At 28.5% G+C, this 23,796-nt stretch overlaps 1 protein-coding gene across 1 annotated transcript; it reads right to left on the bottom strand.

The window, feature by feature from the left end:
• Nucleotides 1-13,482: 13,482 nt before the first annotated feature.
• On the bottom strand, nucleotides 13,483-23,647 carry LOC111638396 (1-acyl-sn-glycerol-3-phosphate acyltransferase epsilon-like). Its single transcript, XM_023384100.1, has 2 exons — nucleotides 23,526-23,647; nucleotides 13,483-14,041 (listed from the first exon to the last, which is right to left on the bottom strand). Exons 1-2 carry the CDS (start codon nucleotides 23,645-23,647, stop codon nucleotides 13,825-13,827), a joined length of 339 nt encoding a protein of 112 aa, XP_023239868.1. The 3' UTR covers nucleotides 13,483-13,824.
• Between the last annotated feature and the right edge of the window lie 149 nt (nucleotides 23,648-23,796).

Genomic DNA, 23,796 nt, shown 5'->3' with positions numbered 1-23,796 from the left:
TATTTATAATAATTTTTATCTTTTATAGTGGTTTTTCCATTTCTTTTAGTTATATATTTCTCAATCTTATTTGCTAGATTTATTTTGATGATTTTTGATTCTGTATCATTTAACTTATTACATATAATTTTATTTATTAAAAATTAAAATCAATTAAATTTTTAAAGTAAAATACTTTAATTGAAATCGATAAATGTTATGACGCGACGCATGACACGTACTGTACTTGCCGAAAGCAACCACTTGCTTGAATGCATTGGCGAATGTTTCTATTGTTGGCGCCGCTTTGTAGGACGAAAAAGCAAGTGAACTTCCGCTTTCTTGTTTTCATCTGTTTTTTTTTTTTTTAAAGATTTGTGGAAAAAATTTTGATAGCAAGTGAGTAAACTATGATTTTTCATTTATAAAAAATCAAAATGGAATGACGGGTGATAAAATACGTTTGAATTCAACATTCTAAGTATTATATTTCAAATTTCATTTAACATGTGAGACTTTTTTTAATTTTTTAACAGGGTGGAAGGCTTTTGCCTCCTCCTTTCTTCAAATTTCGCGTCGATCCAAGTGAGAAGACACCCAGAAGAGTCAGACTGCTTTGATTTTCCCGGATTTTTGTGTAATTGTATTGAGTTTTCGATTCGCTATGATTATTGAATATTATCGTTTTCTACGTTTAATTTCTACTTAGAATATGTATGAGGCTCCGGAAGTGGACCAGAACCACAAAAATTTAAGAAATATTAAAATGTATAAAATTTATGACCATATAAAGAAATTGAAGTACCCTCACTTAGCATAAGTAAATCAAAAAAACATAACACCTTAATTTGCTGAGAAAATTTAGTGCGCAGGATTCCATATGAAAATCGTGAACTAGACATTAATAAAAATTATATTTGTGTCACTAATAGAAGTTTAGGAGTCAGATTAAAAGAACATAAATACAATATCAGCAAGGGATCTAACGCCACAATACTATCGCAATTGGCACAAGTTGAGGTCTCAATCGTCAAATGGGACGAAGCAATTATTATTAAACCAGTACATTCACCGACATTGGCGATGTGCGCCGAAAAAAATTGAAATATATGAGAGCAGATTGCATGATGCATGCATTAATTCTAGAGATTCTGAAGGATTGCCTTCGGCATGGAAATACTTAAGGCATTAAATTAAGAGCGTTTGATTAATTTTAGTATTTTTTTGCATATCTTGCATTTCGTTGAATTTCTATATAACGTTTTAATATTTAATTAACCTATGCTTATTTTTTCATATACAGTACACATTTTGATATTTATAATAATAATTTTTATTTTATTTTTCTTTATACATTTATATATATATATATTTCATTCGTTATTTTNTTTAATGTAAATTTTCAGCAGAATCAAATGATATCTAGAAGTGAAAAATTAACAATCAACTTAGATAATTTAAGATTACATGACAAAAAACACTAATAAGCATTCAAGAAGTCACTTTATTAATGTAATAATAAGTTTTATTGTAACAGTTAACTTTTTCCTTAAATATTTTAATATTTAATAGAACTTTCTCTTTTGTAAATTTGAAGTTAAAATTTATTTTTAACTACAAAAATAAAAAAAAAATATTTTATCATTTGCAGCAACTTTAATACTATTTATATATATATATATATATTTCAGTCGTTATTTTATTTTATTTGTATTTAAATTTTTGTTGTTCTATTTTGTTTAAATTCGAACATCTTAGCCTGATGATGGCCAACAGATTTGGCTGAAAACGTTTGCTTCTTCAATAAATTTTCTCAGCAAATTAAGGTGTTATGTTTTTTCATATAAAGAAATGTTAAATCTAACAAAAGAAAAAAAAGTACTTCTCATATTAAAACAATAGAATAATGTAAGTCCCAAGATCGACCGACCATATTCGATAGGGATCGAATTAACAGTGATGTTGACTCATCCCGCGATCTGAGTTCCGATGTTGTTACACTTAGTAACGAGTGAAGACCAATTAGAAAGCGGAGGTGAAACCTATCGAAATGTTCGATCTGAGACCCATAAAGGTTATAAAATCGGAATTCCAAGGGGACAGGGAGCTCTCTCGTGCTTCTGAATGCGTCACTCCTTTCTCGAAAGGATTATTTTCACTCCCCAACGCAAAACCGGACTAAACATCATTTCTTCGAACATATAACAACGCTCCGGGCTGTCGACTCCTAAAGTATCAATAACATCGAAAGACTTTTCTCTTAGGACTTTCATCATCTGAGAAAAAGGAAACCTAAAATCTAGACCTCCGCCGACAGAAAATTATATTGTTGTTGTAAGATATATTTTTTGGTTAAAATAAACCGGGTTAACTGTTGTAACTGGAGAGTTCTCTCTGTATTCGACACTCCCACATATGATTCGGCCCTACTCGGACATCCAGCCGTAACGCGCGGTTCGGCGACCTCATAATGCGCTTCGAAAAACCTATTGCAAATGAAATAGGACCACGTATATGGTCCTATTTCATTTGCAATATTCGTTTGCAGGTTTCATTATGGTAAGGTATCGTTACTGACTCATGCTTAGTAGTTAGAATATTGCATGCATTAGTTTTATATAGGAATAATACGGTAAGTTTAATGTACTATACAAATGTTTGTATGTAATAAATGTACAATTTTAATTATTATTAAATTATTTATCAATAAATTATGAAAATTTATTTTATTCGCTTAAGGCTCTTCTATACGATCGCTTCGGTTGCCGTTGCTCTTCAGTTATAATACGACAAGACACACANCAACATTGACAATATACTAGTGTTGTACTTTGTTTCAATTAAGAAATGGCCCATGGTAATTTAAATATTAAAAACATATAGAAGAATAGAAAAAAGAAGATTCTTTTGAATTCTTCAATATTTTTGTAATAAGTTTTCTACTCGGTTTATGTACTTGTCAATAAATTATGAAAATTGATTTTATTCGCTTAAGGCTCTTCTATACGATCGCTTCGGTTGCCGTTGCTCTTCAGTTATAATACGACAAGACACACAAAACGTGTAGAAAGACTAACAGCATCTTTTTGTGTATTCAGGCAATGCAGTTAAGCAGGTGTTTTTCAAGTGTGAGTTAGGACGAATGAAACCCCACAAGTGATGCTAATTATGTGTGGAGTTGCATTCTTTCCAACTCAGTGGAACTCTGACGCAGCCACCTCCCCGTGGTGAGTTCTGGGTTGCCATTCGTTTGGAGATAACGAAGGATAAGCGAAGAGTTGCGTGTTTCCGTTTAATTTATTATTATAAGAATGAATTAAAAGAATACACGTAGGAATAACAAGCAGTTATTTATTATGACAACGTCACAATGTTCTCAATTCTAGTAGTGTCTTGTACTGTACCTCTACAATTCACAGGTTCTCAAACTTATTTCGACCACCGCCCACTTTGAGATTAAAAAAAAATCTAATGCATCCATATTTTTTAACTTATCTTTTTACATTACTATCTGTTGCGTATCTTAAACACAGTTATTTCAAATATAATGTTTAAACATGCATTATTATATGGATAGGATAGATAGGGTGTGACCCATATCCTATTTCTGAGATCAAAGAATGTTTCAATGTGAAGAAATAAAACTCATTTAATCACTGAGCCTTCTACTGCCCCCCTGAAAGCCTCCAGTGCGCACAAGGGGCGTTATCGCCCACTTTGAGAAAGGATGCTCTACATCAGTGGTTCTCAACCGGGGGTACATGTACCCCTAGGGGTACGAGCGTAAATCGAAGTGGTACATCTAACTTTCATTATAAAATGGCGTATATTAATCAATTTGCTGTAAATTATTAACACAAGAAACAAAAACTTGCTTTAAAATATCCCAGTGTGAACACCAATTTCCCTTTTAACAGTCTGAACAACTTGTTTGTCCATTTGATTTGCCTGTCTATTCGTGCCGTTAGTTCCGAGTGAACCTGTAGTCTAGTAAAATTACAGTTTAGCCGAGCATTAATTTTAGAATAGAAAAAATATTTTTTTTTCTATTCTATAATAATACTTTTCATCCCCTTTCCTATCTCGCTTTACTTTTTCCCTTCGCCTCTTCCCTTAATTACCTTTTCTCTACTCTTCTTCATACTCGCGCAATACCAATGAGTAGTCCCGAGTTTTCATCCCCTTTATGCTAAATATTCTATAATTATTGCTCGATAAGATTGGGGCTTTTCGTGTTTTTACTGTACTACTGGTATTAGGAATAATGAAGCCTGGATCGTATCCCACCATGAAATACGTGTCACTACATGCGCGCATTACTTGATATTTAGCAAATTTAGACGTTACATTTGTTACAAAAATTGAAAGATTCATGTATTGTTCTGCGCATTATAAATTCGCAGCCATTACTTTCAATGTCAGTACACAATTATAATCTCTATTTAACAACGTGGGAACCACGAAAAAAATTGCTGAAGATTTATCGCAACAAATATCCCATTAAATTTTGTTAGAAATTATTATAGAATAATTTAAATTTTCTTTATTGTTAATTATAATTATTTATTTTTAGGAAATGTAATTTATGCATGTATTGAAATGACTTCTGTGATTTTATATAATATACTTGTCAAATAATAATAAATAAATGTATGTACCTGATTAAATTTATTATTATTTACGTAAAATAAGTAATTCACTTTTAGTTAGAGTTTTTTATGGCACTCCGTTAATAGGGTTATAAGGGCTCTATATATCTAACGCAGAAATTATAAAATTTACATACAAAAATATAAGGGGTACTTGAGAAACAACTAATGGGCTAATGGGGTACATCAACAAAAAAGTTGAGAACCACTGCATTAGTGTAAACCAAAATGTAACTACGTCATATTTGGTAAATTGAGCTACATCAGAGATATAGGAAACTGTACACGTAAGCATACTCAGAATGCAGAGATGCATTAAAACAACGGGCTATAGTTGCTATCGCGCTGAAGAAAACCATGTCTTACATCAGCAAATAGCTTATGAAAACTCTAATTTAATAATAGCACCATCACAGCTGAAGAGTACATTGACATCCTTAAAACCTATTTTCCATCTAGAGTGGTTTTTCCCCCAGAAAGCTCTACATCTTCCAACAAGACAACGCAAGACCACATGTTGTCAAGGTAACACATGACAACAAAGACTTGGTAACGAAGACATCGCGTTCATGTTCTATCAAACTTATAGCAGATGTTAATTGTCTTCTTACTATATTATTGTCCTCACTTTTTTAGTCACTACCCATTTTTGCGAGCTNGATAAAATACATTGGAGTAAATAATTTTGTAATTATTTAACATTTTTTGTCCTTTCCTATTTGTTTTTGGCTACATTAAAGCATTTTTTTGAAAATATACAGTAAGGTTCCATATTACCACCCGGTTTTCTCTAAGCCTACTTTCGGACTTTTTGTACAAAAGCCTTCAAAAACCATACTTATAATTAACACTAGCGAAAAATCCAATTAGGAACATTTAGTTTACTAGTTACCAGTACTTTTCGCACAAAAAATGTGGGTGTAGTTATGATACCTTGTTTACAATTCACTAAAATGTAATTGGGATTCCATAATACCACCTTCTCCTCTACATCAACAAAAAAGGTTGAGAACCACTGCTCTACATCATAGTTTTTGTTAACATCATTCAATTTAATTCTATTGTTATCTTTGTTAAAAGATTACCGGCATTCAGTGGAAAATATTTTAATTGAAATAATTTGATTTCCGTGCAAACTGGAAGTTCGTATAAGTTAATAAGGGCCTTTCCCCAAAGCTTTCCATATCTGCTTTCGACTTTCATGTATCTAATTCTAGAAATTAAGGAAGGACACACAGTAGACAAGCGCCAGAGGGAATTTATATGTATACTTAAATTACGATTATGGATGTTGAATTTTAGCTTTATGGCAACAAAAAACTAACATACAAATAAATACTACGTAATTTATTTGTATGGGTAGAAGTTTGCATCATAAAATAAATACTTATAGAACGAATTACTTTTTAATGCAATTCCACGTGTTGCGGTTGTATAGACAATTATAATTACTGCAAGTGTTTTGGTAGATTATTATCATTTTAATAGTTGATTTATTAATATCTAAAAATTACGTTTACCACATGAAGCGTGTTGTTCTTACCGAATGTACAGTACTGTACTTTACGTGTAAGCCGACTTAACAACATTGACAATATACTAGTGTTGTACTTTGTTTCAATTAAGAAATGGCCCATGGTAATTTAAATATTAAAAACATATAGAAGAATAGAAAAAAGAAGATTCTTTTGAATTCTTCAATATTTTTGTAATAAGTTTTCTACTCGGTTTATGTACTTGTCAATAAATTATGAAAATTGATTTTATTCGCTTAAGGCTCTTCTATACGATCGCTTTGGTTGTCTTTGCTCTTCAATTATAATCCGATAAGACAAAAAACGTATAGAAAGAAGACTACGGTCTACACAAGGTACTGACAAAAACGAGTGTTGGCTGTTATTCAGGCAATGCATTGATTCAATGTTTAGAAGATTCATCTATGCTAGTGATGGTTGGTGAAGCTTTGGTAAGAACTTTATATAGTTTATGTCTCATATTGTCAGACATAAGACACTTGCTCTGTATTGATAAGCAAGTCTCTCTATTAAAGGAGTTCAATGACAAGAGGTTCATCAATAGTGACTGGAGGATTTCGACTAAGCTTATCACTCCTACTCTTACTTTCAATATATTATAGTTATTTTTTAAATGACTTTAATATATTGAAAGTAAAAATTGCATCATTTAAATTTCTTTTTATTGATGACATTGGTGTCACAAGTTTGTTATATAATATTCAAAGAAATTCATCCACTACATGATGAAGAGCTGCAAAGCCAGTTTTAAGACTTGGGTATTGGATCCCATTCAATGAGAAATACCTTTTGTTTTTCAGGCCTATTTATACTGTGAACCCCCCCTTTTTTTCTTTCATAACTGTGCATTGCAAAATTCTTGTGACAGTACTCATTAGCAGTATTGCTGAGGTTGTAGTGTGAAATAATATTTAAGTTCGATGTGACATTATAAGTAAAAAATTGCATTTTTCTGGTTTATTATTCTTGGTTTCTTTTCATACTGCATATCATTACAAATAGTGATTAAATATGCTAACTTGCACACATGTTGAATGCTTTTTGGTTTAAATATCATAGTAGGTACAATTTCCATAGCTGCTTTATATTAAAATTTTATATCTTTTACAATTGAACAGAACAATGAAACCAAAATATTCAGTAAACAATTATTATTTCAATCAAATATTTTCACATATTTTTATTATANTTTAATATATATTATTGTTATATATTTTCTTAAAAAAGTCAAATTTTAGAACAGCCATCAAATTTATTCAAATATGTAATCTAGAATTCCAAGAAAATTACTTATTAAAAGTACTCAGTTTTGACAAAAATACATTTTAATTAGAAATATTTAAAAGAGACAATTAGGATGGAATGATTATTAAGGACAGTATTCATTCTTTTTCATATATAATTACTGTATGAACAATGTTAATAATTTTGATAATGTTGAACAATGTTGATAAGCCTACAGTAGTCCTTCATTATATCACTCATTTGGATATATCATGCTTTTGTTTAGTCTTCCAAATGTAAAAGTGCTTTAACCAATAATTTTTAAAACACATTCATTGCCATTGAATTTCTACTGGAAAAAAAAAAAAATATTGCTTTATTCCAATCACTGACCTTGAAAACTATGATGGTATATAATACAACCCACAAAAAAATTAAAATTTTATTTGTATGAAAACAGATGGATAGATAATCTAGTTATATTGTGCCATTTGATACATTACTCATTTGATTTGTCTTGCAACATGCATGATATAATGAGAGTCTACTACAATAAAATATTTTATCACAAATTAACAATAATAGGCATTGCTCTATTAAAAAATTTAAATAAATATCTTTCAAATTACAATATAATATAGAAAGATATTTTTTCATCATATGTAATTTACATATATTTATGTAATTATAAAAATTAAAAATAAATTTCATTATTTCAAGCAGAATTAAGATATAAACATATATATCTTAATTCAAAAAGTTTATTTTATCAATACTTCTGTAACAACCAGAGCACTTTTCCAGTAAAGGACTGGTTATCTGACAAATATTTAATTTAATTTACAAGTCTGCCTCAGGCCAACATAGAACTTTCTATCATTTAAAATGAAATGCATCTTCATTCTGTAACACTTTTTAAATTTTAAATTATGGAACAACCAGGTTTCATTCTATTATGTCAATTTGAAAATTTGCTGGGAAAGTGCTCTGATTGTTACAGTTCAGAAAGCTAGAATATATTCAATGCTTAAGTCATATATCTTTTATCACTTAATACACATTGTGTAATTGATAAGCTTTTCAAAAATTGTAATAAAATTTATATTTTCTGCACTTTAATATTGCGGTTAATATTTATTTAACAAATCCCCAATTAACTGAACATAAAACATAACCTATAAATTTTAAATTCAAGTATTCTTTTCACAAACTGGATAAATACCAATTGCAGTGTTATATGTTGACAAAGTGAATAGGAATATTATACTGTATTTGTATAATATATTCTAGCTGAACTGAAAAATAAATATTCACATTAATGCATTGTTATTCTTTTATTAAAAAAAGAAAAGTTTAACAGTTAACAAAATGCCAAATTAATAAAAAAAAATGTTAATTTAAATATGTTTTTTATTATATATTGCAATAACAACAGTACTGTAACAGAATTGCCAGTCTTGCAATATTTAAAACTAATGTTCAGATAATGAAACATGGAAATTTCATTAAATTTACTATAAACATTCAATTAAATTATATCATGTGAGCACAACGTATGATATAACAGCATAGTAAATAATATTCAACAACTTGTTAAGAGTAGCATACCTGTCTCAGAAAATTATTATTGTTCAGAAGATTTTTGTGAATATCATATATAAATGCATTTAAAGCCAAATTAATAACATTTGGGGTTCTAATGTCCATTGTCAGTAAGAGTAAACTTTTTCCAAGGTTGTGCTAAAATTGTATTAATTCTTTTTCTGAACTTTATAAATTTAATTAATAGAAAACATTGGTATATTAATTTTTCTATTTCTGATAATCTATTAAATTGAATATCCTTAACCAAAATTTATGAAGACAACCAAATCAGAATATTATTACAGTGAAATCCCAATTATCTGAGTCAAACCTATAATTGAATATACGTTATTTTATAAAAGAAAGCTTAAACCAATAACATGTATTAAAAAATAACTTATTTTTGTTACCTTTTATCATTTAACTTCAATGTAAGACAAATCATTCATATTAAGATGGAACTACAATAATATATTTTCCAGATGTAGATGTGTAAGTGAGATGTAGCTTGTAAGTAGTGTAAAATTGTGAGGCAGTATGGATTCATTAAATTCCATGTTTCTGTTATCAAATAAACTCAGAAAGAAAATTCTGTACTATGTGTCCAGGATAAAATGTATCCTTTTGATAGATTTTGTTGCATATAAGTACATATGTTGAAAGTCTTTACTATAAAATTAATAATGTATGTGCATATACCTAGAAATCCGCAAAGAGATCATGACTGAGGAGGGACCTGTTAGGGTGGAAATGCATATCATAATAAGTATATAGAAGAAAATTGTCTCTCAAGGTTGTTGTGTTCTGTGGCTGTCCAGTTTGATAAGTCCATCTGTAGGAATGTGTGCTAGCATGAAACATAGGAAATGAGTCAATGGACAAAAAGCGATCTGAATAATACACATTTTTTTTTCTTAAAACTATTGTATTACCTATATAATAAATGATGTAGTAAAAACTGTCACTCTTATAAACGATTAAATACACTATAAAAAAGGGTTAAAAATGATATGGTATATCTTTCATATTTGTAATTTTAAATCCAAAATGGTTGTGGTTGTCTTTTATCCAAGCTTTCAGTTATCCAAGGTAGCATTTGTCCACATAACTTGGATAATTGGGGTTCTTCAGTACTAATTTTGCAGTACAGTAAATCTGATATTGTCATATTTCATAGTTAAAATTAAATATAAATAAATATTTTTAATATATATTATTGTTATATATTTTCTTAAAAAAGTCAAATTTTAGAACAGCCATCAAATTTATTCAAATATGTAATCTAGAATTCCAAGAAAATTACTTATTAAAAGTACTCAGTTTTGACAAAAATACATTTTAATTAGAAATATTTAAAAGAGACAATTAGGATGGAATGATTATTAAGGACAGTATTCATTCTTTTTCATATATAATTACTGTATGAACAATGTTAATAATTTTGATAATGTTGAACAATGTTGATAAGCCTACAGTAGTCCTTCATTATATCACTCATTTGGATATATCATGCTTTTGTTTAGTCTTCCAAATGTAAAAGTGCTTTAACCAATAATTTTTAAAACACATTCATTGCCATTGAATTTCTACTGGAAAAAAAAAAAAATATTGCTTTATTCCAATCACTGACCTTGAAAACTATGATGGTATATAATACAACCCACAAAAAAATTAAAATTTTATTTGTATGAAAACAGATGGATAGATAATCTAGTTATATTGTGCCATTTGATACATTACTCATTTGATTTGTCTTGCAACATGCATGATATAATGAGAGTCTACTACAATAAAATATTTTATCACAAATTAACAATAATAGGCATTGCTCTATTAAAAAATTTAAATAAATATCTTTCAAATTACAATATAATATAGAAAGATATTTTTTCATCATATGTAATTTACATATATTTATGTAATTATAAAAATTAAAAATAAATTTCATTATTTCAAGCAGAATTAAGATATAAACATATATATCTTAATTCAAAAAGTTTATTTTATCAATACTTCTGTAACAACCAGAGCACTTTTCCAGTAAAGGACTGGTTATCTGACAAATATTTAATTTAATTTACAAGTCTGCCTCAGGCCAACATAGAACTTTCTATCATTTAAAATGAAATGCATCTTCATTCTGTAACACTTTTTAAATTTTAAATTATGGAACAACCAGGTTTCATTCTATTATGTCAATTTGAAAATTTGCTGGGAAAGTGCTCTGATTGTTACAGTTCAGAAAGCTAGAATATATTCAATGCTTAAGTCATATATCTTTTATCACTTAATACACATTGTGTAATTGATAAGCTTTTCAAAAATTGTAATAAAATTTATATTTTCTGCACTTTAATATTGCAAATTGTCAAAAGTTATATCTCTTTGCAGAGAACTTATTTTTGAATCTTTATTTAAACCAAATTAATTGTATATATTCATACATTATAAATATATATTTGCATTTTTAAATAAATATTGTAAGTGCCGCTTTTCACTGTTTACACTTTTAAGAACATTTACATTTCCAACACATTGTTTTCACTGACATTCCCTACTATAAAAATTACTTTCATTTTATCTTATGCAAATTATAAGTATTCTTGACAAATAATTACTGTTAATTTAAAACAGATTCAAAATTAATTTAATATAACATTATGTTGATTTGTTTTATTTATTCCAATATAATGGAAATATTAATATGATCTTTTATTAATTGATGCATTTTTATTACTCTCACTTCCTCAGCAGTTTACTTACAAATATAATCAAACATTTGGTGTTTGATTATATTTGATGCATTTTTATACTGTTTATTTTCAGAAAATTAGTCATATAGTTTTCAGATAACTTTTTTAGACCAAAACTATGTAATTTTATTTCATATTAATCTAAAATTTTTTATTTTATTGATTGTCAGTGTTAATTTTTATAAAAATTTTCAGCTCCCAAATACAGAATTTGAAATACTTTTATATTAGTAAATGATAATGTAAATCTTAATAAATAAACAATATGCACACTCAAGAAAGAAACCAAAACAGAAATATTCACATGACCTTCAGCCTTATGGATTAGATGATTTTAACAATTAGCTGTAATCAACCTGATGGAACCATCAGGTTGTATCACACATTTAATAATAGGATTCTGTCTTTAGGTTAAATAAGTAGTCATATGCAAAACTAAGCTTCTCCACTGCATCTCAAAATGCAGATGAAAAGTCATTTATGAGAGAGAATAAATTTCTAATAGTTTAAACAAGATGCTATGACTGAAAAATTCATTGTACACAATTATTCAGCATAATAATAGTAATGGATTTGATATTGTTTCACCTGAGTAGAATTTGTTTTTGATACAAATTTTGGCATCATTCTTTAGACAGATATCTGATTTATACTGATTTTAGAATACATTTTAGGCATTAACATTATTATATTTTAGTTCCTTATTTTGCAATTATGTGTTTACATTAGAAACTGTAATAATTATAAGAATTCAATGTATTTGATATTAAATTCATAAATTTTTTTATTCACAACTTAAAAGCTTTAAATTATAATATTTAGAAAAATAATTACAACATATTTAATCAATCATTTACAAGTTTTTTTTTTATAAACAAGAAAGTTTACATAAAATAATTCAAAGGAAACTCATTATATAAACTTAGAATTTCTAAAACATCAAAACATCAATTTTAAAGGCTATTTCTTATAAATTTACATAAAATTTTTGAAAAAACTCAACAAATACATATTGAAACAAAAGTCTCAAAAGATTATTTTAATTATTAATAACTTATATGATGTACACTAAAGCCCACAATTTTGTATGTATGTATGTATGTATGTATGTATGTATGTATGTATGTATACATAGCATGAGATACTGTACATGTTCAATATATTTCATNTATATACAGTATATTAAATTTGTATATAGTTTGTTTTAGTAATTTTTTATCTAAATGTTGCAAATGTAAATGTTTATAATGAATATTTTCAACTATTGTTCTTTTCTAATTCGAAAACATGAACTATTTAATAACCAATAATTAAATTAAAAATTTTTGTTGATATTAACAAATAAATAATATTTTTGTAATTAAAAATATCACAAATATAAATTATTTTAAAAAAAATAATAAATCAGATATTCTGTCTTTATAATAAGACAGTTTGACTAATACATGTGAGATAGGCAGTTCAATATTATAACATTTGCAATATATTAATTAAATTGTTTTAATTTTTTCAAAATGCAGGAAATATAGAATAGTTTCTATGAAAATTTTCTATTAACATTTTAAAATAATAATAAACTGTAACTTGATTGTAAATTATAAACAGTTTAAAAATTTTTAAATTAAAATTTCCTTAAATATTTTAAATAATCAACCTTAAAAAATAAATAATAAAACAGCAATCTTAAAATTTAATTCACTATTTTAAAAACATTGTTACTATTAATAAATACTACATACATGTTATAATATCCTTGCAATTATATTTATTTCTAATATTGTAATTATTGCATTAATGAATGATTATTATTATTAAATAATTTCTATAAATCTAATTTTATAATTAAAATGAGAAAATCAATACAACTTTAGATTCGTTGTTATATTTAGGAGAGAATAAAAAATTCTTTTAATTCTTAATTCATAACTGTAGTTTGTAATTTATTTACAAAACTTTCATTGATAAGTATGTATCACATAATGCAATTCTTTACTTGCTACACATTATTTTTACCAATTAAGGCACCTGCTGATTTACTTAGAGCAACTTATATACTTTAAAATTTTTGATTATTTACAATATTTAATCATTAAAAATATATCATGCTACTGACTTTAATCCTAGCCAAAAATAACCTGCTACTGAACCTAGCAACCAAACTTTCCAATATAAACTCCGTCCATAAATTGTGGTAACAAGTGGAAAAGAAATCAGGACCATAAGAATAAATGATCCAAAGGTATTAGTTAATTTCACAGGAATTTTAATACTTGTTGGAAATGCTTCACATGGATTTTCATAAAAACTTTTCAATAATCTGAAAATAAAAAATTTACCTCATATAGCAAGAATTTAATATGAAATAAAATAAATTTTTATTTTTGAAATGATCATTTTAACATTATAATTAACAATTTTTTTTATCTGTCTACTGATCATATAATTTGATTGGTTAAAATATCAATACTGTACATAACTCTGATTCTAATCATCATCATTTTAAACTTCAAGAAAATATATTAAAAATACAAATCATCATCATAAGTTTAATCTTTGTGTAAGCAAACAAATACAAGAAGTCCTAAGATAAAAATAAATAAATGTTCTATTTGTACATTTCCAAGTATTTAGGAAGTTTTATTTATCTAAATATATAACTTAATTTGCTTGAAAATGAGAAATTGCATCATTGATAATGATTTTCTGTATAGTTATGACTTCTATTTATGAGTATTTGATTTGAGAATTCAATACAAGTTGTTCTCCATTTACAAAGTAAAATATTTGATATAATAAATGTTAAATGCTATTTATGAGAACAAAATATTTTAATCATAAATGAAATGAGATTAAGTCTTAAAAACATGATTAAAATTATTTTATATAAATAAATAATGATAACTCAGGCATTTATATACATTTGCATTGCAATTTCATCTTAGGTTCATAATTGTCTCATGTTTTACTTTCCCAGCTGTTATGTATACATTTTTAAGTATTGAAATCATTGTCAAATTTGACACACTGAGTTTTGAGACTCCTGAACCCTAAAATAGCAAAAACTTTTGTGTGTGTGTGTTGGCATCTATTTCACATAATACCTCAAAATGGGTTGAAGATTAAGAAACAAAATTTGGCACAGTAGTTTGCATATAAGGGGCATTGGCACTATTAAATTTTGGTCATAAATGGTCGAGATAGAGAGTGATCACATATCATATCTAAACTGGGGTTGGACTTAATTGTTTTTGTTTCTTGTTAGCATTTAAAGTTTTTCATAAAACTCATCTCTACTCTCAAAATTAAGCTTTTGCCATTTTATAATAATTAAAAAATATAGAAAATTTTATTACAAAATCTCATAACAGTGGGGAAATTCATGCAATTTGTTGCTAGATTTTTTTTGTTGTATATTCATTTAGAATTATTAGTTAAAAGATAAATGGTTTGAACTTATAAAAAATTCTCAAAGTTTCATTAAATAGATTAAAGTACTGCAAAACAGCCATTTATTTTATTTACAGAGAATGGGTAGAATGATTTGGCTGTTCAAGCTATAAATTTTGACCAAAACAAATATAGTAGTCTCGAAAACTCGGCAGTCGATAACCTGGCAGTCCGGATAACTTGGCCACACCCTGGCAGGGCAAAAAAATCCTTAGTTAATTAATTTTCATTATAGACAGCTTTATGCCTCATAAAGTATTTTTCTGAGGTCTGTCTTATCAGGTAAATTACTGTACACAGTGTATTCATTAATTTTCATTTTCATGTAGTAAAGACTCTATGCCTTCATAAAGTACGTACTTTTCCTTTGTTTAAGAGGATTTGGGCAGTTTATTCTGTGTTGTATTCTCAAACAAACAATACCTACAAGTACAGTACAGTATTTTCTGAGGAAACACTCATACTTATTTTTTTAACCCCATTCCCAATAACCCGGCATTTTCACAAACTTGGCCACCCTTCGGTCCACATTAGGTCGAGTTTTCGAGACTCTACTGTAATGGAAAAGTTTGACCCTATTTTACAAGAGATTTTCAGCAATGAGGTACACTCATCAATCAAGGTCATACTGTTAAAAATTTCAGATTTTGATTATAAGCCAAATTTTGTTTATTGGATTCATTATTCAAGAAACTGTATAAGAAATAGATATTTAAATTAATAAAAATCATACAAATGGTATATTTTGTTTATAATTAATGTTTTAACATTATAATAATAATTATATTACTTTTATGATATCTTTTTTCTATATGACAAAAGATTTCTCCCCCAAAAATTAAAAACATTTTTAAAAATTAACCAGATATTTTTACAATAATATCAGACTTAGAAAATGTTTTGATAATATAGAAAGTATGATAAAAATAAATTAAACACAGCAGTGATTTTTGAGATTTGATTTAAATAATCAAATGTTGTTTTTTCAATTAGAAAATTATTTTATTTTTATTCTAAATACATGAAAGAACAATTTCAATTACCATTGTTCATAACAGTTATGCAGGCATATTTATATTTTGGGAATATATCTGTTTGGAAAATTATCTTACAGGTTAATGAGGACAATCATGTTAGTTAGTAGCCTACATTTTCACATTTTAAATTTATTGCATTAATGATTGCACAGTTTCTTCTGGAATACAATGAGAATAAATAATACTAGTAACAAAGTGAAAATACATTTGCTTGTAAAATAACTCTCCAAATAAACACTCAATAAACACTTATAAAGACAGGAAAGTAGTTTATAGTGATTAGTTTACATTAATAAATGTACTGTCATAAACTTCCTGTGGGTTACATGTATTTTAAAGTCAATTTGAAAGAAAGTTAAATTATGTACCAATGCAGGTTTCTGTCAATTGATGAGTTTATTTTCAAATTATTTCTTGTCCAAAATTTTGAAAATTGAGATAGCAATTACTACAGATTCATTTATGGTTTATCCTTTTATTTCTGTTTTCACTTTGTTTCAAAACATCATATATATGAAATAGAATTTTTTAAGTTTATGAGCTTGCAATGAAAACAACTTTTGTCTACAAGATGTCTACAGTGAAAACTTTTCAGTGCAAAATGTCTCATCCTAAAGATTTGTTTTCAAACATCCTTTCTCCCACCTTTAATTTCAAAACATCCTTTGTATTCCTTTGTCGAAACTAATTTATTTTGTAATTTTGCAGATGAAAATGAAAATGAGTATGAAAAAACTCTTATTTGTCTAAAGAATTTGAATAAAAAATATTTCTGCATTCAATAGCATTATGACACAATAAAACATTTTTTTTAATTTCCGAAAAAGTTGCAAAATGGACAAGATGTTTTGAAAATAAGATTTTCAATTTTAAAATGCAACAGTGAACTGATCCAATAGCTTTTTCTTTGTCTAAACTTACTAAAAGCATCTTTAGAAATCATTAAAAAAATCCTTTATGTGCTGCATCATTCATCTGTCATTGCAATTTTTTTGAGGTGTACCAAAGACACACACACATACATGCATCACCTTTAGTTTTTTTGAATGTCAATCTACATTTTAATTATTCTTCTTAGATATTACTAGTTAAACTCTTATCTTGAAATCTGATATAAAGAGAAAAATCTCCATCTTTTTTAATGATTTTCAAAGCACAAGTTTTACTTTCCTGGCTATTATGTATACAAAACAAGGGAAAGTATTGGAATCATGCCAAATTTCACCCTCTGAATATTTGCAAATCTCCAGATTTTGAGACCTCCTGAATCCAAAAGAGTCAAAAAATTCCATGGATATGTATGTATGTATGTATGTATGTATGTGTGGTGTTGACATCTATTTCACTTAATATCTCAGGATAGGGTAAAGATTAAGTAACAAAATTTGCATGACAGATTGTATATGAGGGGCATTGATGCTATTAAATTTTAGTAGTTAAAAGTTGAGAGGGTGGGGAGATAAAGGTGGTTGCGTGTATCTCCAGTAGGATCAGACTTAATTAATGATGATTTTACTCATTATTAATATTTATACTTTTTTTTTTTATAAAACTTATCCCTACCTTCAAAATTAAGCTTTTAGTCATTTTATAGTAATTAAAAATATAAAAAGTTTTTTATAACAAATTCTCATAAAATTTATTTATTTTGCTTAATAATAACAATTTTTTAAAAAAAATAAAAACTCATAACAGCCAAGAAAGGTACACAACTTTTATTGTTGTTTTTTTAGTATCTAATTGTCAATTTTAATGCATGTCAATTCTCTACAGTAAATAAGAGCTGAGTAATCAACTTTCAAATTTGTGTTGTTGGATATTTTAGAGTCTGAGAAACTTTCTTTGCAAAATCAATAATGATGGCATTAACCACTCAGCAGTGACTGATGGATGTATCCGTCAAGGGCGATCATGTGGCATTGGTGAATGACAGAGATATTGCCAAAAACTACTGCGAAAAAAAATTCACATAAGAAAGGAATTACGTAACAATAAAAAATGATTTATCTTCTTGAAAATGTGTTCTGTTCTATTTCTATTGCTTATCCAACACAATGTAGTGCAACGAAAACTGGTTAAAAATATTATAAAAAATTAATATATAATAAATTTTTTCCACAATAGTCATGAAAAATAAAATATGAAATATTCAATTCAGCATTAATTAACTTGAGACGACAGAATACACTAATGAGCACTATAGTGATGTGACGTAGAAAGAGAAAAACCAGATCAGAAATGTAGAGAAAACTTTAACGGTTAGAAGATTTTATAACTATAACCAATATTAGCCAAGTAGAATTTAACCCAAAAATGATAATTTATTAGTGGAATATAAGTTTTGTTCCTGTGCCTTTTTTTTTTGGATTATTGTGAATAAAAAAGGAATACAAGTTTATAGCAGGTATGTCATTACACGAGAATATTTATATTAATTGAATTTTGTATAACTGTAACTCAATATAAAATTGAAATTTTAGTTGAAAAGGTATATCATGTTAACAGTGTACTCCTCCTTATCATAATTTTATCGCATAAGATAAAGATTGGATTAATCATGGTATGTTTATATTGTTTCATATATTCACTATTATGTAATAGTTAACAATACAAATAATGATATATTTTGCAAAATCAGAAATGTCAGAATAAGTATGTAAGTTGAATGCATGCAATATGTATGTGAAACCTTGTTCAGATTGCTGAACCAGTAATATCCAGATATGCTGTGCTGGTGAGTTAACTAATTTGTCTATACCCTTTTTAAACAGTGTAAGAATTTTAAAGTATTGTATGTTAAAAAAATTTTTTTATTCTTAATAATTTTAGTTGACTGAAGAGAGGCATATTTAGCCTGAAACGCGAGATGAAAGCACGTATCAACTAGAATAAAGGTGAAAGAAAGCCAAGTGAACGTTAAGTTGCACTACATTGTGTGAGACTCAGCCTTGTTTGTTTAATTAATTGTCAACAAGACTGATTAATTGACTGATTAATTGAACAAGACTGACCTAGACTTTTAATGATACCATTTTATTAAACTACTGTCAACTTTCACACCTGGGAATTAATCACTTGACAAGTTCTCAGCAACTAAAAAGAAGCTTTCTCATAACCTCACAACCTATTGTTGCAAGTTTGTCAGTTGAATATAGCAACAGACTGATCTTCGAGGCAGTTGTCCTTCGTCCTACCAACTGTGCAGTCGCCTGTTTTTCGAAGCTTAACTATTACCCGAGTGGAATTTTGTGCCTATTGCCTCCTACTCCTTCATTTTTTGATTCCAGATTGGATTACCTAATTAACGACACCTTAGTGAGTGCCTTTGATTACCTGAACGGTGAATTGACTTTATTATACGCCTAACCGAACTTTTTCCTCCAAAGATCACAGAAAGTACCTGTTCCAGAAATCACCAAAGGATAGATAAATCAGGTATCTATCACCACTCATTTTAATGTGAATTCTCTCTCTCTTACCATGAAAACCAATTATTCCTCTTTAACAAGGAACGTGTTTCCTGTATTCAATGATTACCATTAAACATTATTTTGTTACCCTACTCTGCATAATCACTTCCAGTGTGCTGTCTCTCTCTCTCACTCCATCCAGATCCAGATCGCTCAGTAATGCAACCGCTCGTTTGACCTATTTCCAAACTGTCGTGGGTTCCATGTCACCCAGGACACGGTGGTGTCAATCCTGACGAGGCACTAAAGAGGTGCTGACCCTTCGGTCACAATTGTGTTGGATAAGCAATAAAAAAAGACTTTTCTTTACTAGACATAACTGTTTACAAAATCTTTTTCCAAAACAATAATGAGAAAAACGTGTGGGAAAATACTTTAAAAATTCCCATGTTTATTCTCCTCTACATAGGGATAGCACCATACCTGACTAACCTACTGCTGAAAGGTTAATGACAATTACTTTATCTCTTGTTTACTCTACACGTAATAGCACAATCATTCCTGCCCAGAACCACATTGGCCAAATTGTCTTTTGTTGAACAGACTATAACTAAGTTTTCAAAGTCATTTTTGATTATCAATTAATCAGTCTTGTTGACAATTAATGACATGTGACTAAATAAGTGTAATGCTAGTACATTATAAATTCTTTCTCTTTTCATTACTGTAAAGTGAATTTTGACTGTTAAAATAATTATACATTTAAAAACAATATCTCCAGCTTGATCAGGTAATGTTTCATTTCATTTCGGCATAATGACATTACTTCTTGCCATTTTGCTAAGGAAAGCAAAATTAAAGTCCACTATTTTATTTCTTTATTTTTTTTAAAACTGTATAGTGTAAAAGTCCAATTTATATTAATTAAACTAATATTTATTTAATAATAATTTAAATTATTTACAATTTTTGAGTGAGAAGATGGTAATAAAATAAATTTTTGCATGTTTTAACTGTAATTAAATGAATAAAACAGAATTTCAGCAACCTATTTGATGACCTGACAATTACAATCCACTAACTAGAGAAGTTCATCTTTTATTGAACAGGTAGAACTATTTTTATTGAAATTTTTGATCACTAATGCAGTTTAGGCAGTTCTTGTCTGAAGTAATCCTTTTCATTTTGTTTCATTTATGTTAGTAATTCATTGTAGATGAATTATAACAGAAATAAAATAAAAGAAACAGGGAAAAAAGAAATATCTGAGATAATGTTTTTTAATCCCCCTATACTGGTTAAGTATGTTTTCAATGGTAACTTTGAAAATGCAAAATAATAACAGTGGGGTATGCAGCATTTTTAGTTTTGCTTAGCAATTTTCTGCATTGTGTTTAATAGTGAGAAATAAACAAACATGGCAATGTTGAAATTTTATAATTAAAAATAAAAGAAAAAATTGTTTTTAAAAGCAAATTCCTCTTTAATTAACCTGGCAGTCTATAGAAGAGAAATATAATTTAAAAGCATTTCAAACAATAAATGATTTAAATATATAAATTTAAACAATAACAAACAAAACTTACAACATAATTAGAATAGATAATTAATAATTTAAAATACAATCATTGACAATAAAAGTTACATACTTAGAAAGAACTATTTAATCAATACAAAACTAGGCATATATTTCAAATTATTATTTTTGTTGTTCTGAAAATGATCTAAGTGTTCAAAAATGTTTGACATTTAACCTACTCTTGCTGTTTTGGTGTTTTCTTTTACTAATATACAGCTGTAGTCAATCACACCATGTGCATAGCTGCATATCATGTAATGTCACTAGAATGCCTTAAAATCAGTATCTTATAAAACGGCTATCGGGGGTTCATTGTATTCAGAATTTTCTGTGTACCAGCTGTTTAGAATGTTCCAATGCAAAGCATGCCTATATACTGCACTCAAAGACATTATGCACAGCTGACAGAGTTCGAGAAAGGCCACATCGTCAAACTAAAGGAAACAGGATGGTTATTTTACCAAACTGTCCTCCATCTAAACCATTCTGACCAACTGTGAGGTAATGTTGGAAGCAGTGGATGCATGAGAACTAGTGATGTAACGAATATTCGGTTACTATTCGGTATTCGGACTATTCGGCCTATTTTTCGCTATTCGGCCGAATACCGAATATTTAATCACTATTCGGCCGAATACCTAAAAACAGGAGTAAGAAATAGCAAAAACACAGTAAATTAATCATTTTGATATTTAGATTTAATGTTATCGGGTTAGTGTTGTTTGTTTATATTTATTTATAACTTATAACATGCACAAAATAAAAAAAAATAATATTAGTCACACGTATTTACAATTTATAATTACAAATATCAGCACACGTACACACCTATTCGTTCGAGAATTGTCACACACATCCCCTGTCTATCTGTTTTGTCTTTGCTCTTTCCTTTCTCTTTCCTCTATCTTTCTAGCCCACGTATGCTTATGCATACATCATAATACGTGCTCACGATACTTTCGATTCGTCACCTTTCCGTCGTAGATTTTTCATTTTACAATTACGTGACTCATAGCCTGGTGATAATGGAGAAAAGAGACAGATAGGATGTCGGTATATGTCACAGTTATGATTTCACAGATTCGAGACAGCTCGATAGCCCGAACGATCCCAGGCTTTCGCCTGTGCACACTAAGTGACTTTCGTTACAAGCATTTAGCTTTCCGAAGTCTATGACAACACTTGTTTGGCATTGACGGCCGCAAATTTCGCGCCAATAAGCTGCTTCGACTTGTTTGATTATGCTATCAACTCAATGTCATATTTATTTTCACATTTTCACTTTGCGGTCTTTCTCTGTTCTTTTTCCGTAATTTACACATGTAGGTCATTTCGTTGTTATTTGCATTTGATATCATCATTTATCACATACTGCCACAACGCTCTTGTCTGTCCGCTACAACTGTCAAGAATTAACGCGATTGGCGAAGAATTGTGACAGTGGGCGAATGGAGAGCAGGTCCTGGCCATAATGCGGTTTGCGTGCCAATTTTCGTACGTGCGTTAATCGAGTTGAGCCGAATAGTTTGGCCGAATATTCGGCTACGCTCCTGGCCAAATATTTGGTATTCGGCCTGAGGCCGAATATACTATTCGTTACAACACTAATGAGAACACATACACACAGCAGAAAGACCCTGAATGTCCTAGACAGACTATCAAAACATAACTGTTTGATCACAAGACAAACACAAACAGCTGCAATGACATCTCTGGTCACCACCCAAAAACAGGTGACTAAGCAGAGTCAAAATTTGCATGAATAGTAGCTACGAGTCCTACCACCCCAATATTCTCAGTTTCATCGACATTGGTGCTGTGACAGAGAAGCATGCATTGTTATGGACTGACAATTGGTCTTTACCAACAAACCCAATGCTATTTGGGAATGGATGATTATTGGTGAAATATTCAATCCCACCTTTACTGCTGAATGGCACATTGCTCCCATTGCTGACATGCTGGTCTGGAGAACCATTTCATATGATAGTTAGTTATTTCTATTTGGACATTGACAACACAGCAGTACATTCAGCAAATCCTGCTCTTTCTTGACAAGGATCTAAATAGCCATTTTCAATAAGATAATGTTTACCTGCATATGGAATTCTCTGAAATGCACCTTTCTATTAATGCTATACCATGCTAACTCCTTTAATCAAATCTTTTTTTAAAATACTCCAGCTTCAAATTAGCCAAATTTATATTTAAAATTTCAAGGTTGAATAAAAGTGGGTTCGATTTTTCCAATAATTTGAATTAATCATATTTGACTGTATTTGTAGACAAACATTAGAGTTTATATTATAATAAACAATTTATACTTACTTATCCTTCTCATGATACACTGTAAATAACCAATTTTTCAAATCTTCACTTGTCTTAGGCACCACAGAAATATCAATTCTGTTTACATGAATGTGAAGTTGCTTGCATGAGCCAGTTACCATTTCTGTAAAATAATACATAAGAATTGGCTTTTCCATAAACTAGTTAAATAATAGGAACTATTTTTATTGAAATTTTTGATCACTAATGCAGTTTAGGCAGTTCTTGTCTGAAGTAATCCTTTTCATTTTGTTTCATTTATGTTAGTAAT

Source organism: Centruroides sculpturatus, unplaced genomic scaffold (assembly GCF_000671375.1).
Source record: "Centruroides sculpturatus isolate CEXI.00-Female unplaced genomic scaffold, Cexi_2.0 scaffold1255, whole genome shotgun sequence".
NCBI classification, from domain to species: domain Eukaryota; kingdom Metazoa; phylum Arthropoda; class Arachnida; order Scorpiones; family Buthidae; genus Centruroides; species Centruroides sculpturatus.
Note: the sequence above shows the minus strand (reverse complement) of the source record. Positions and strands in the feature narration are given on the sequence as shown.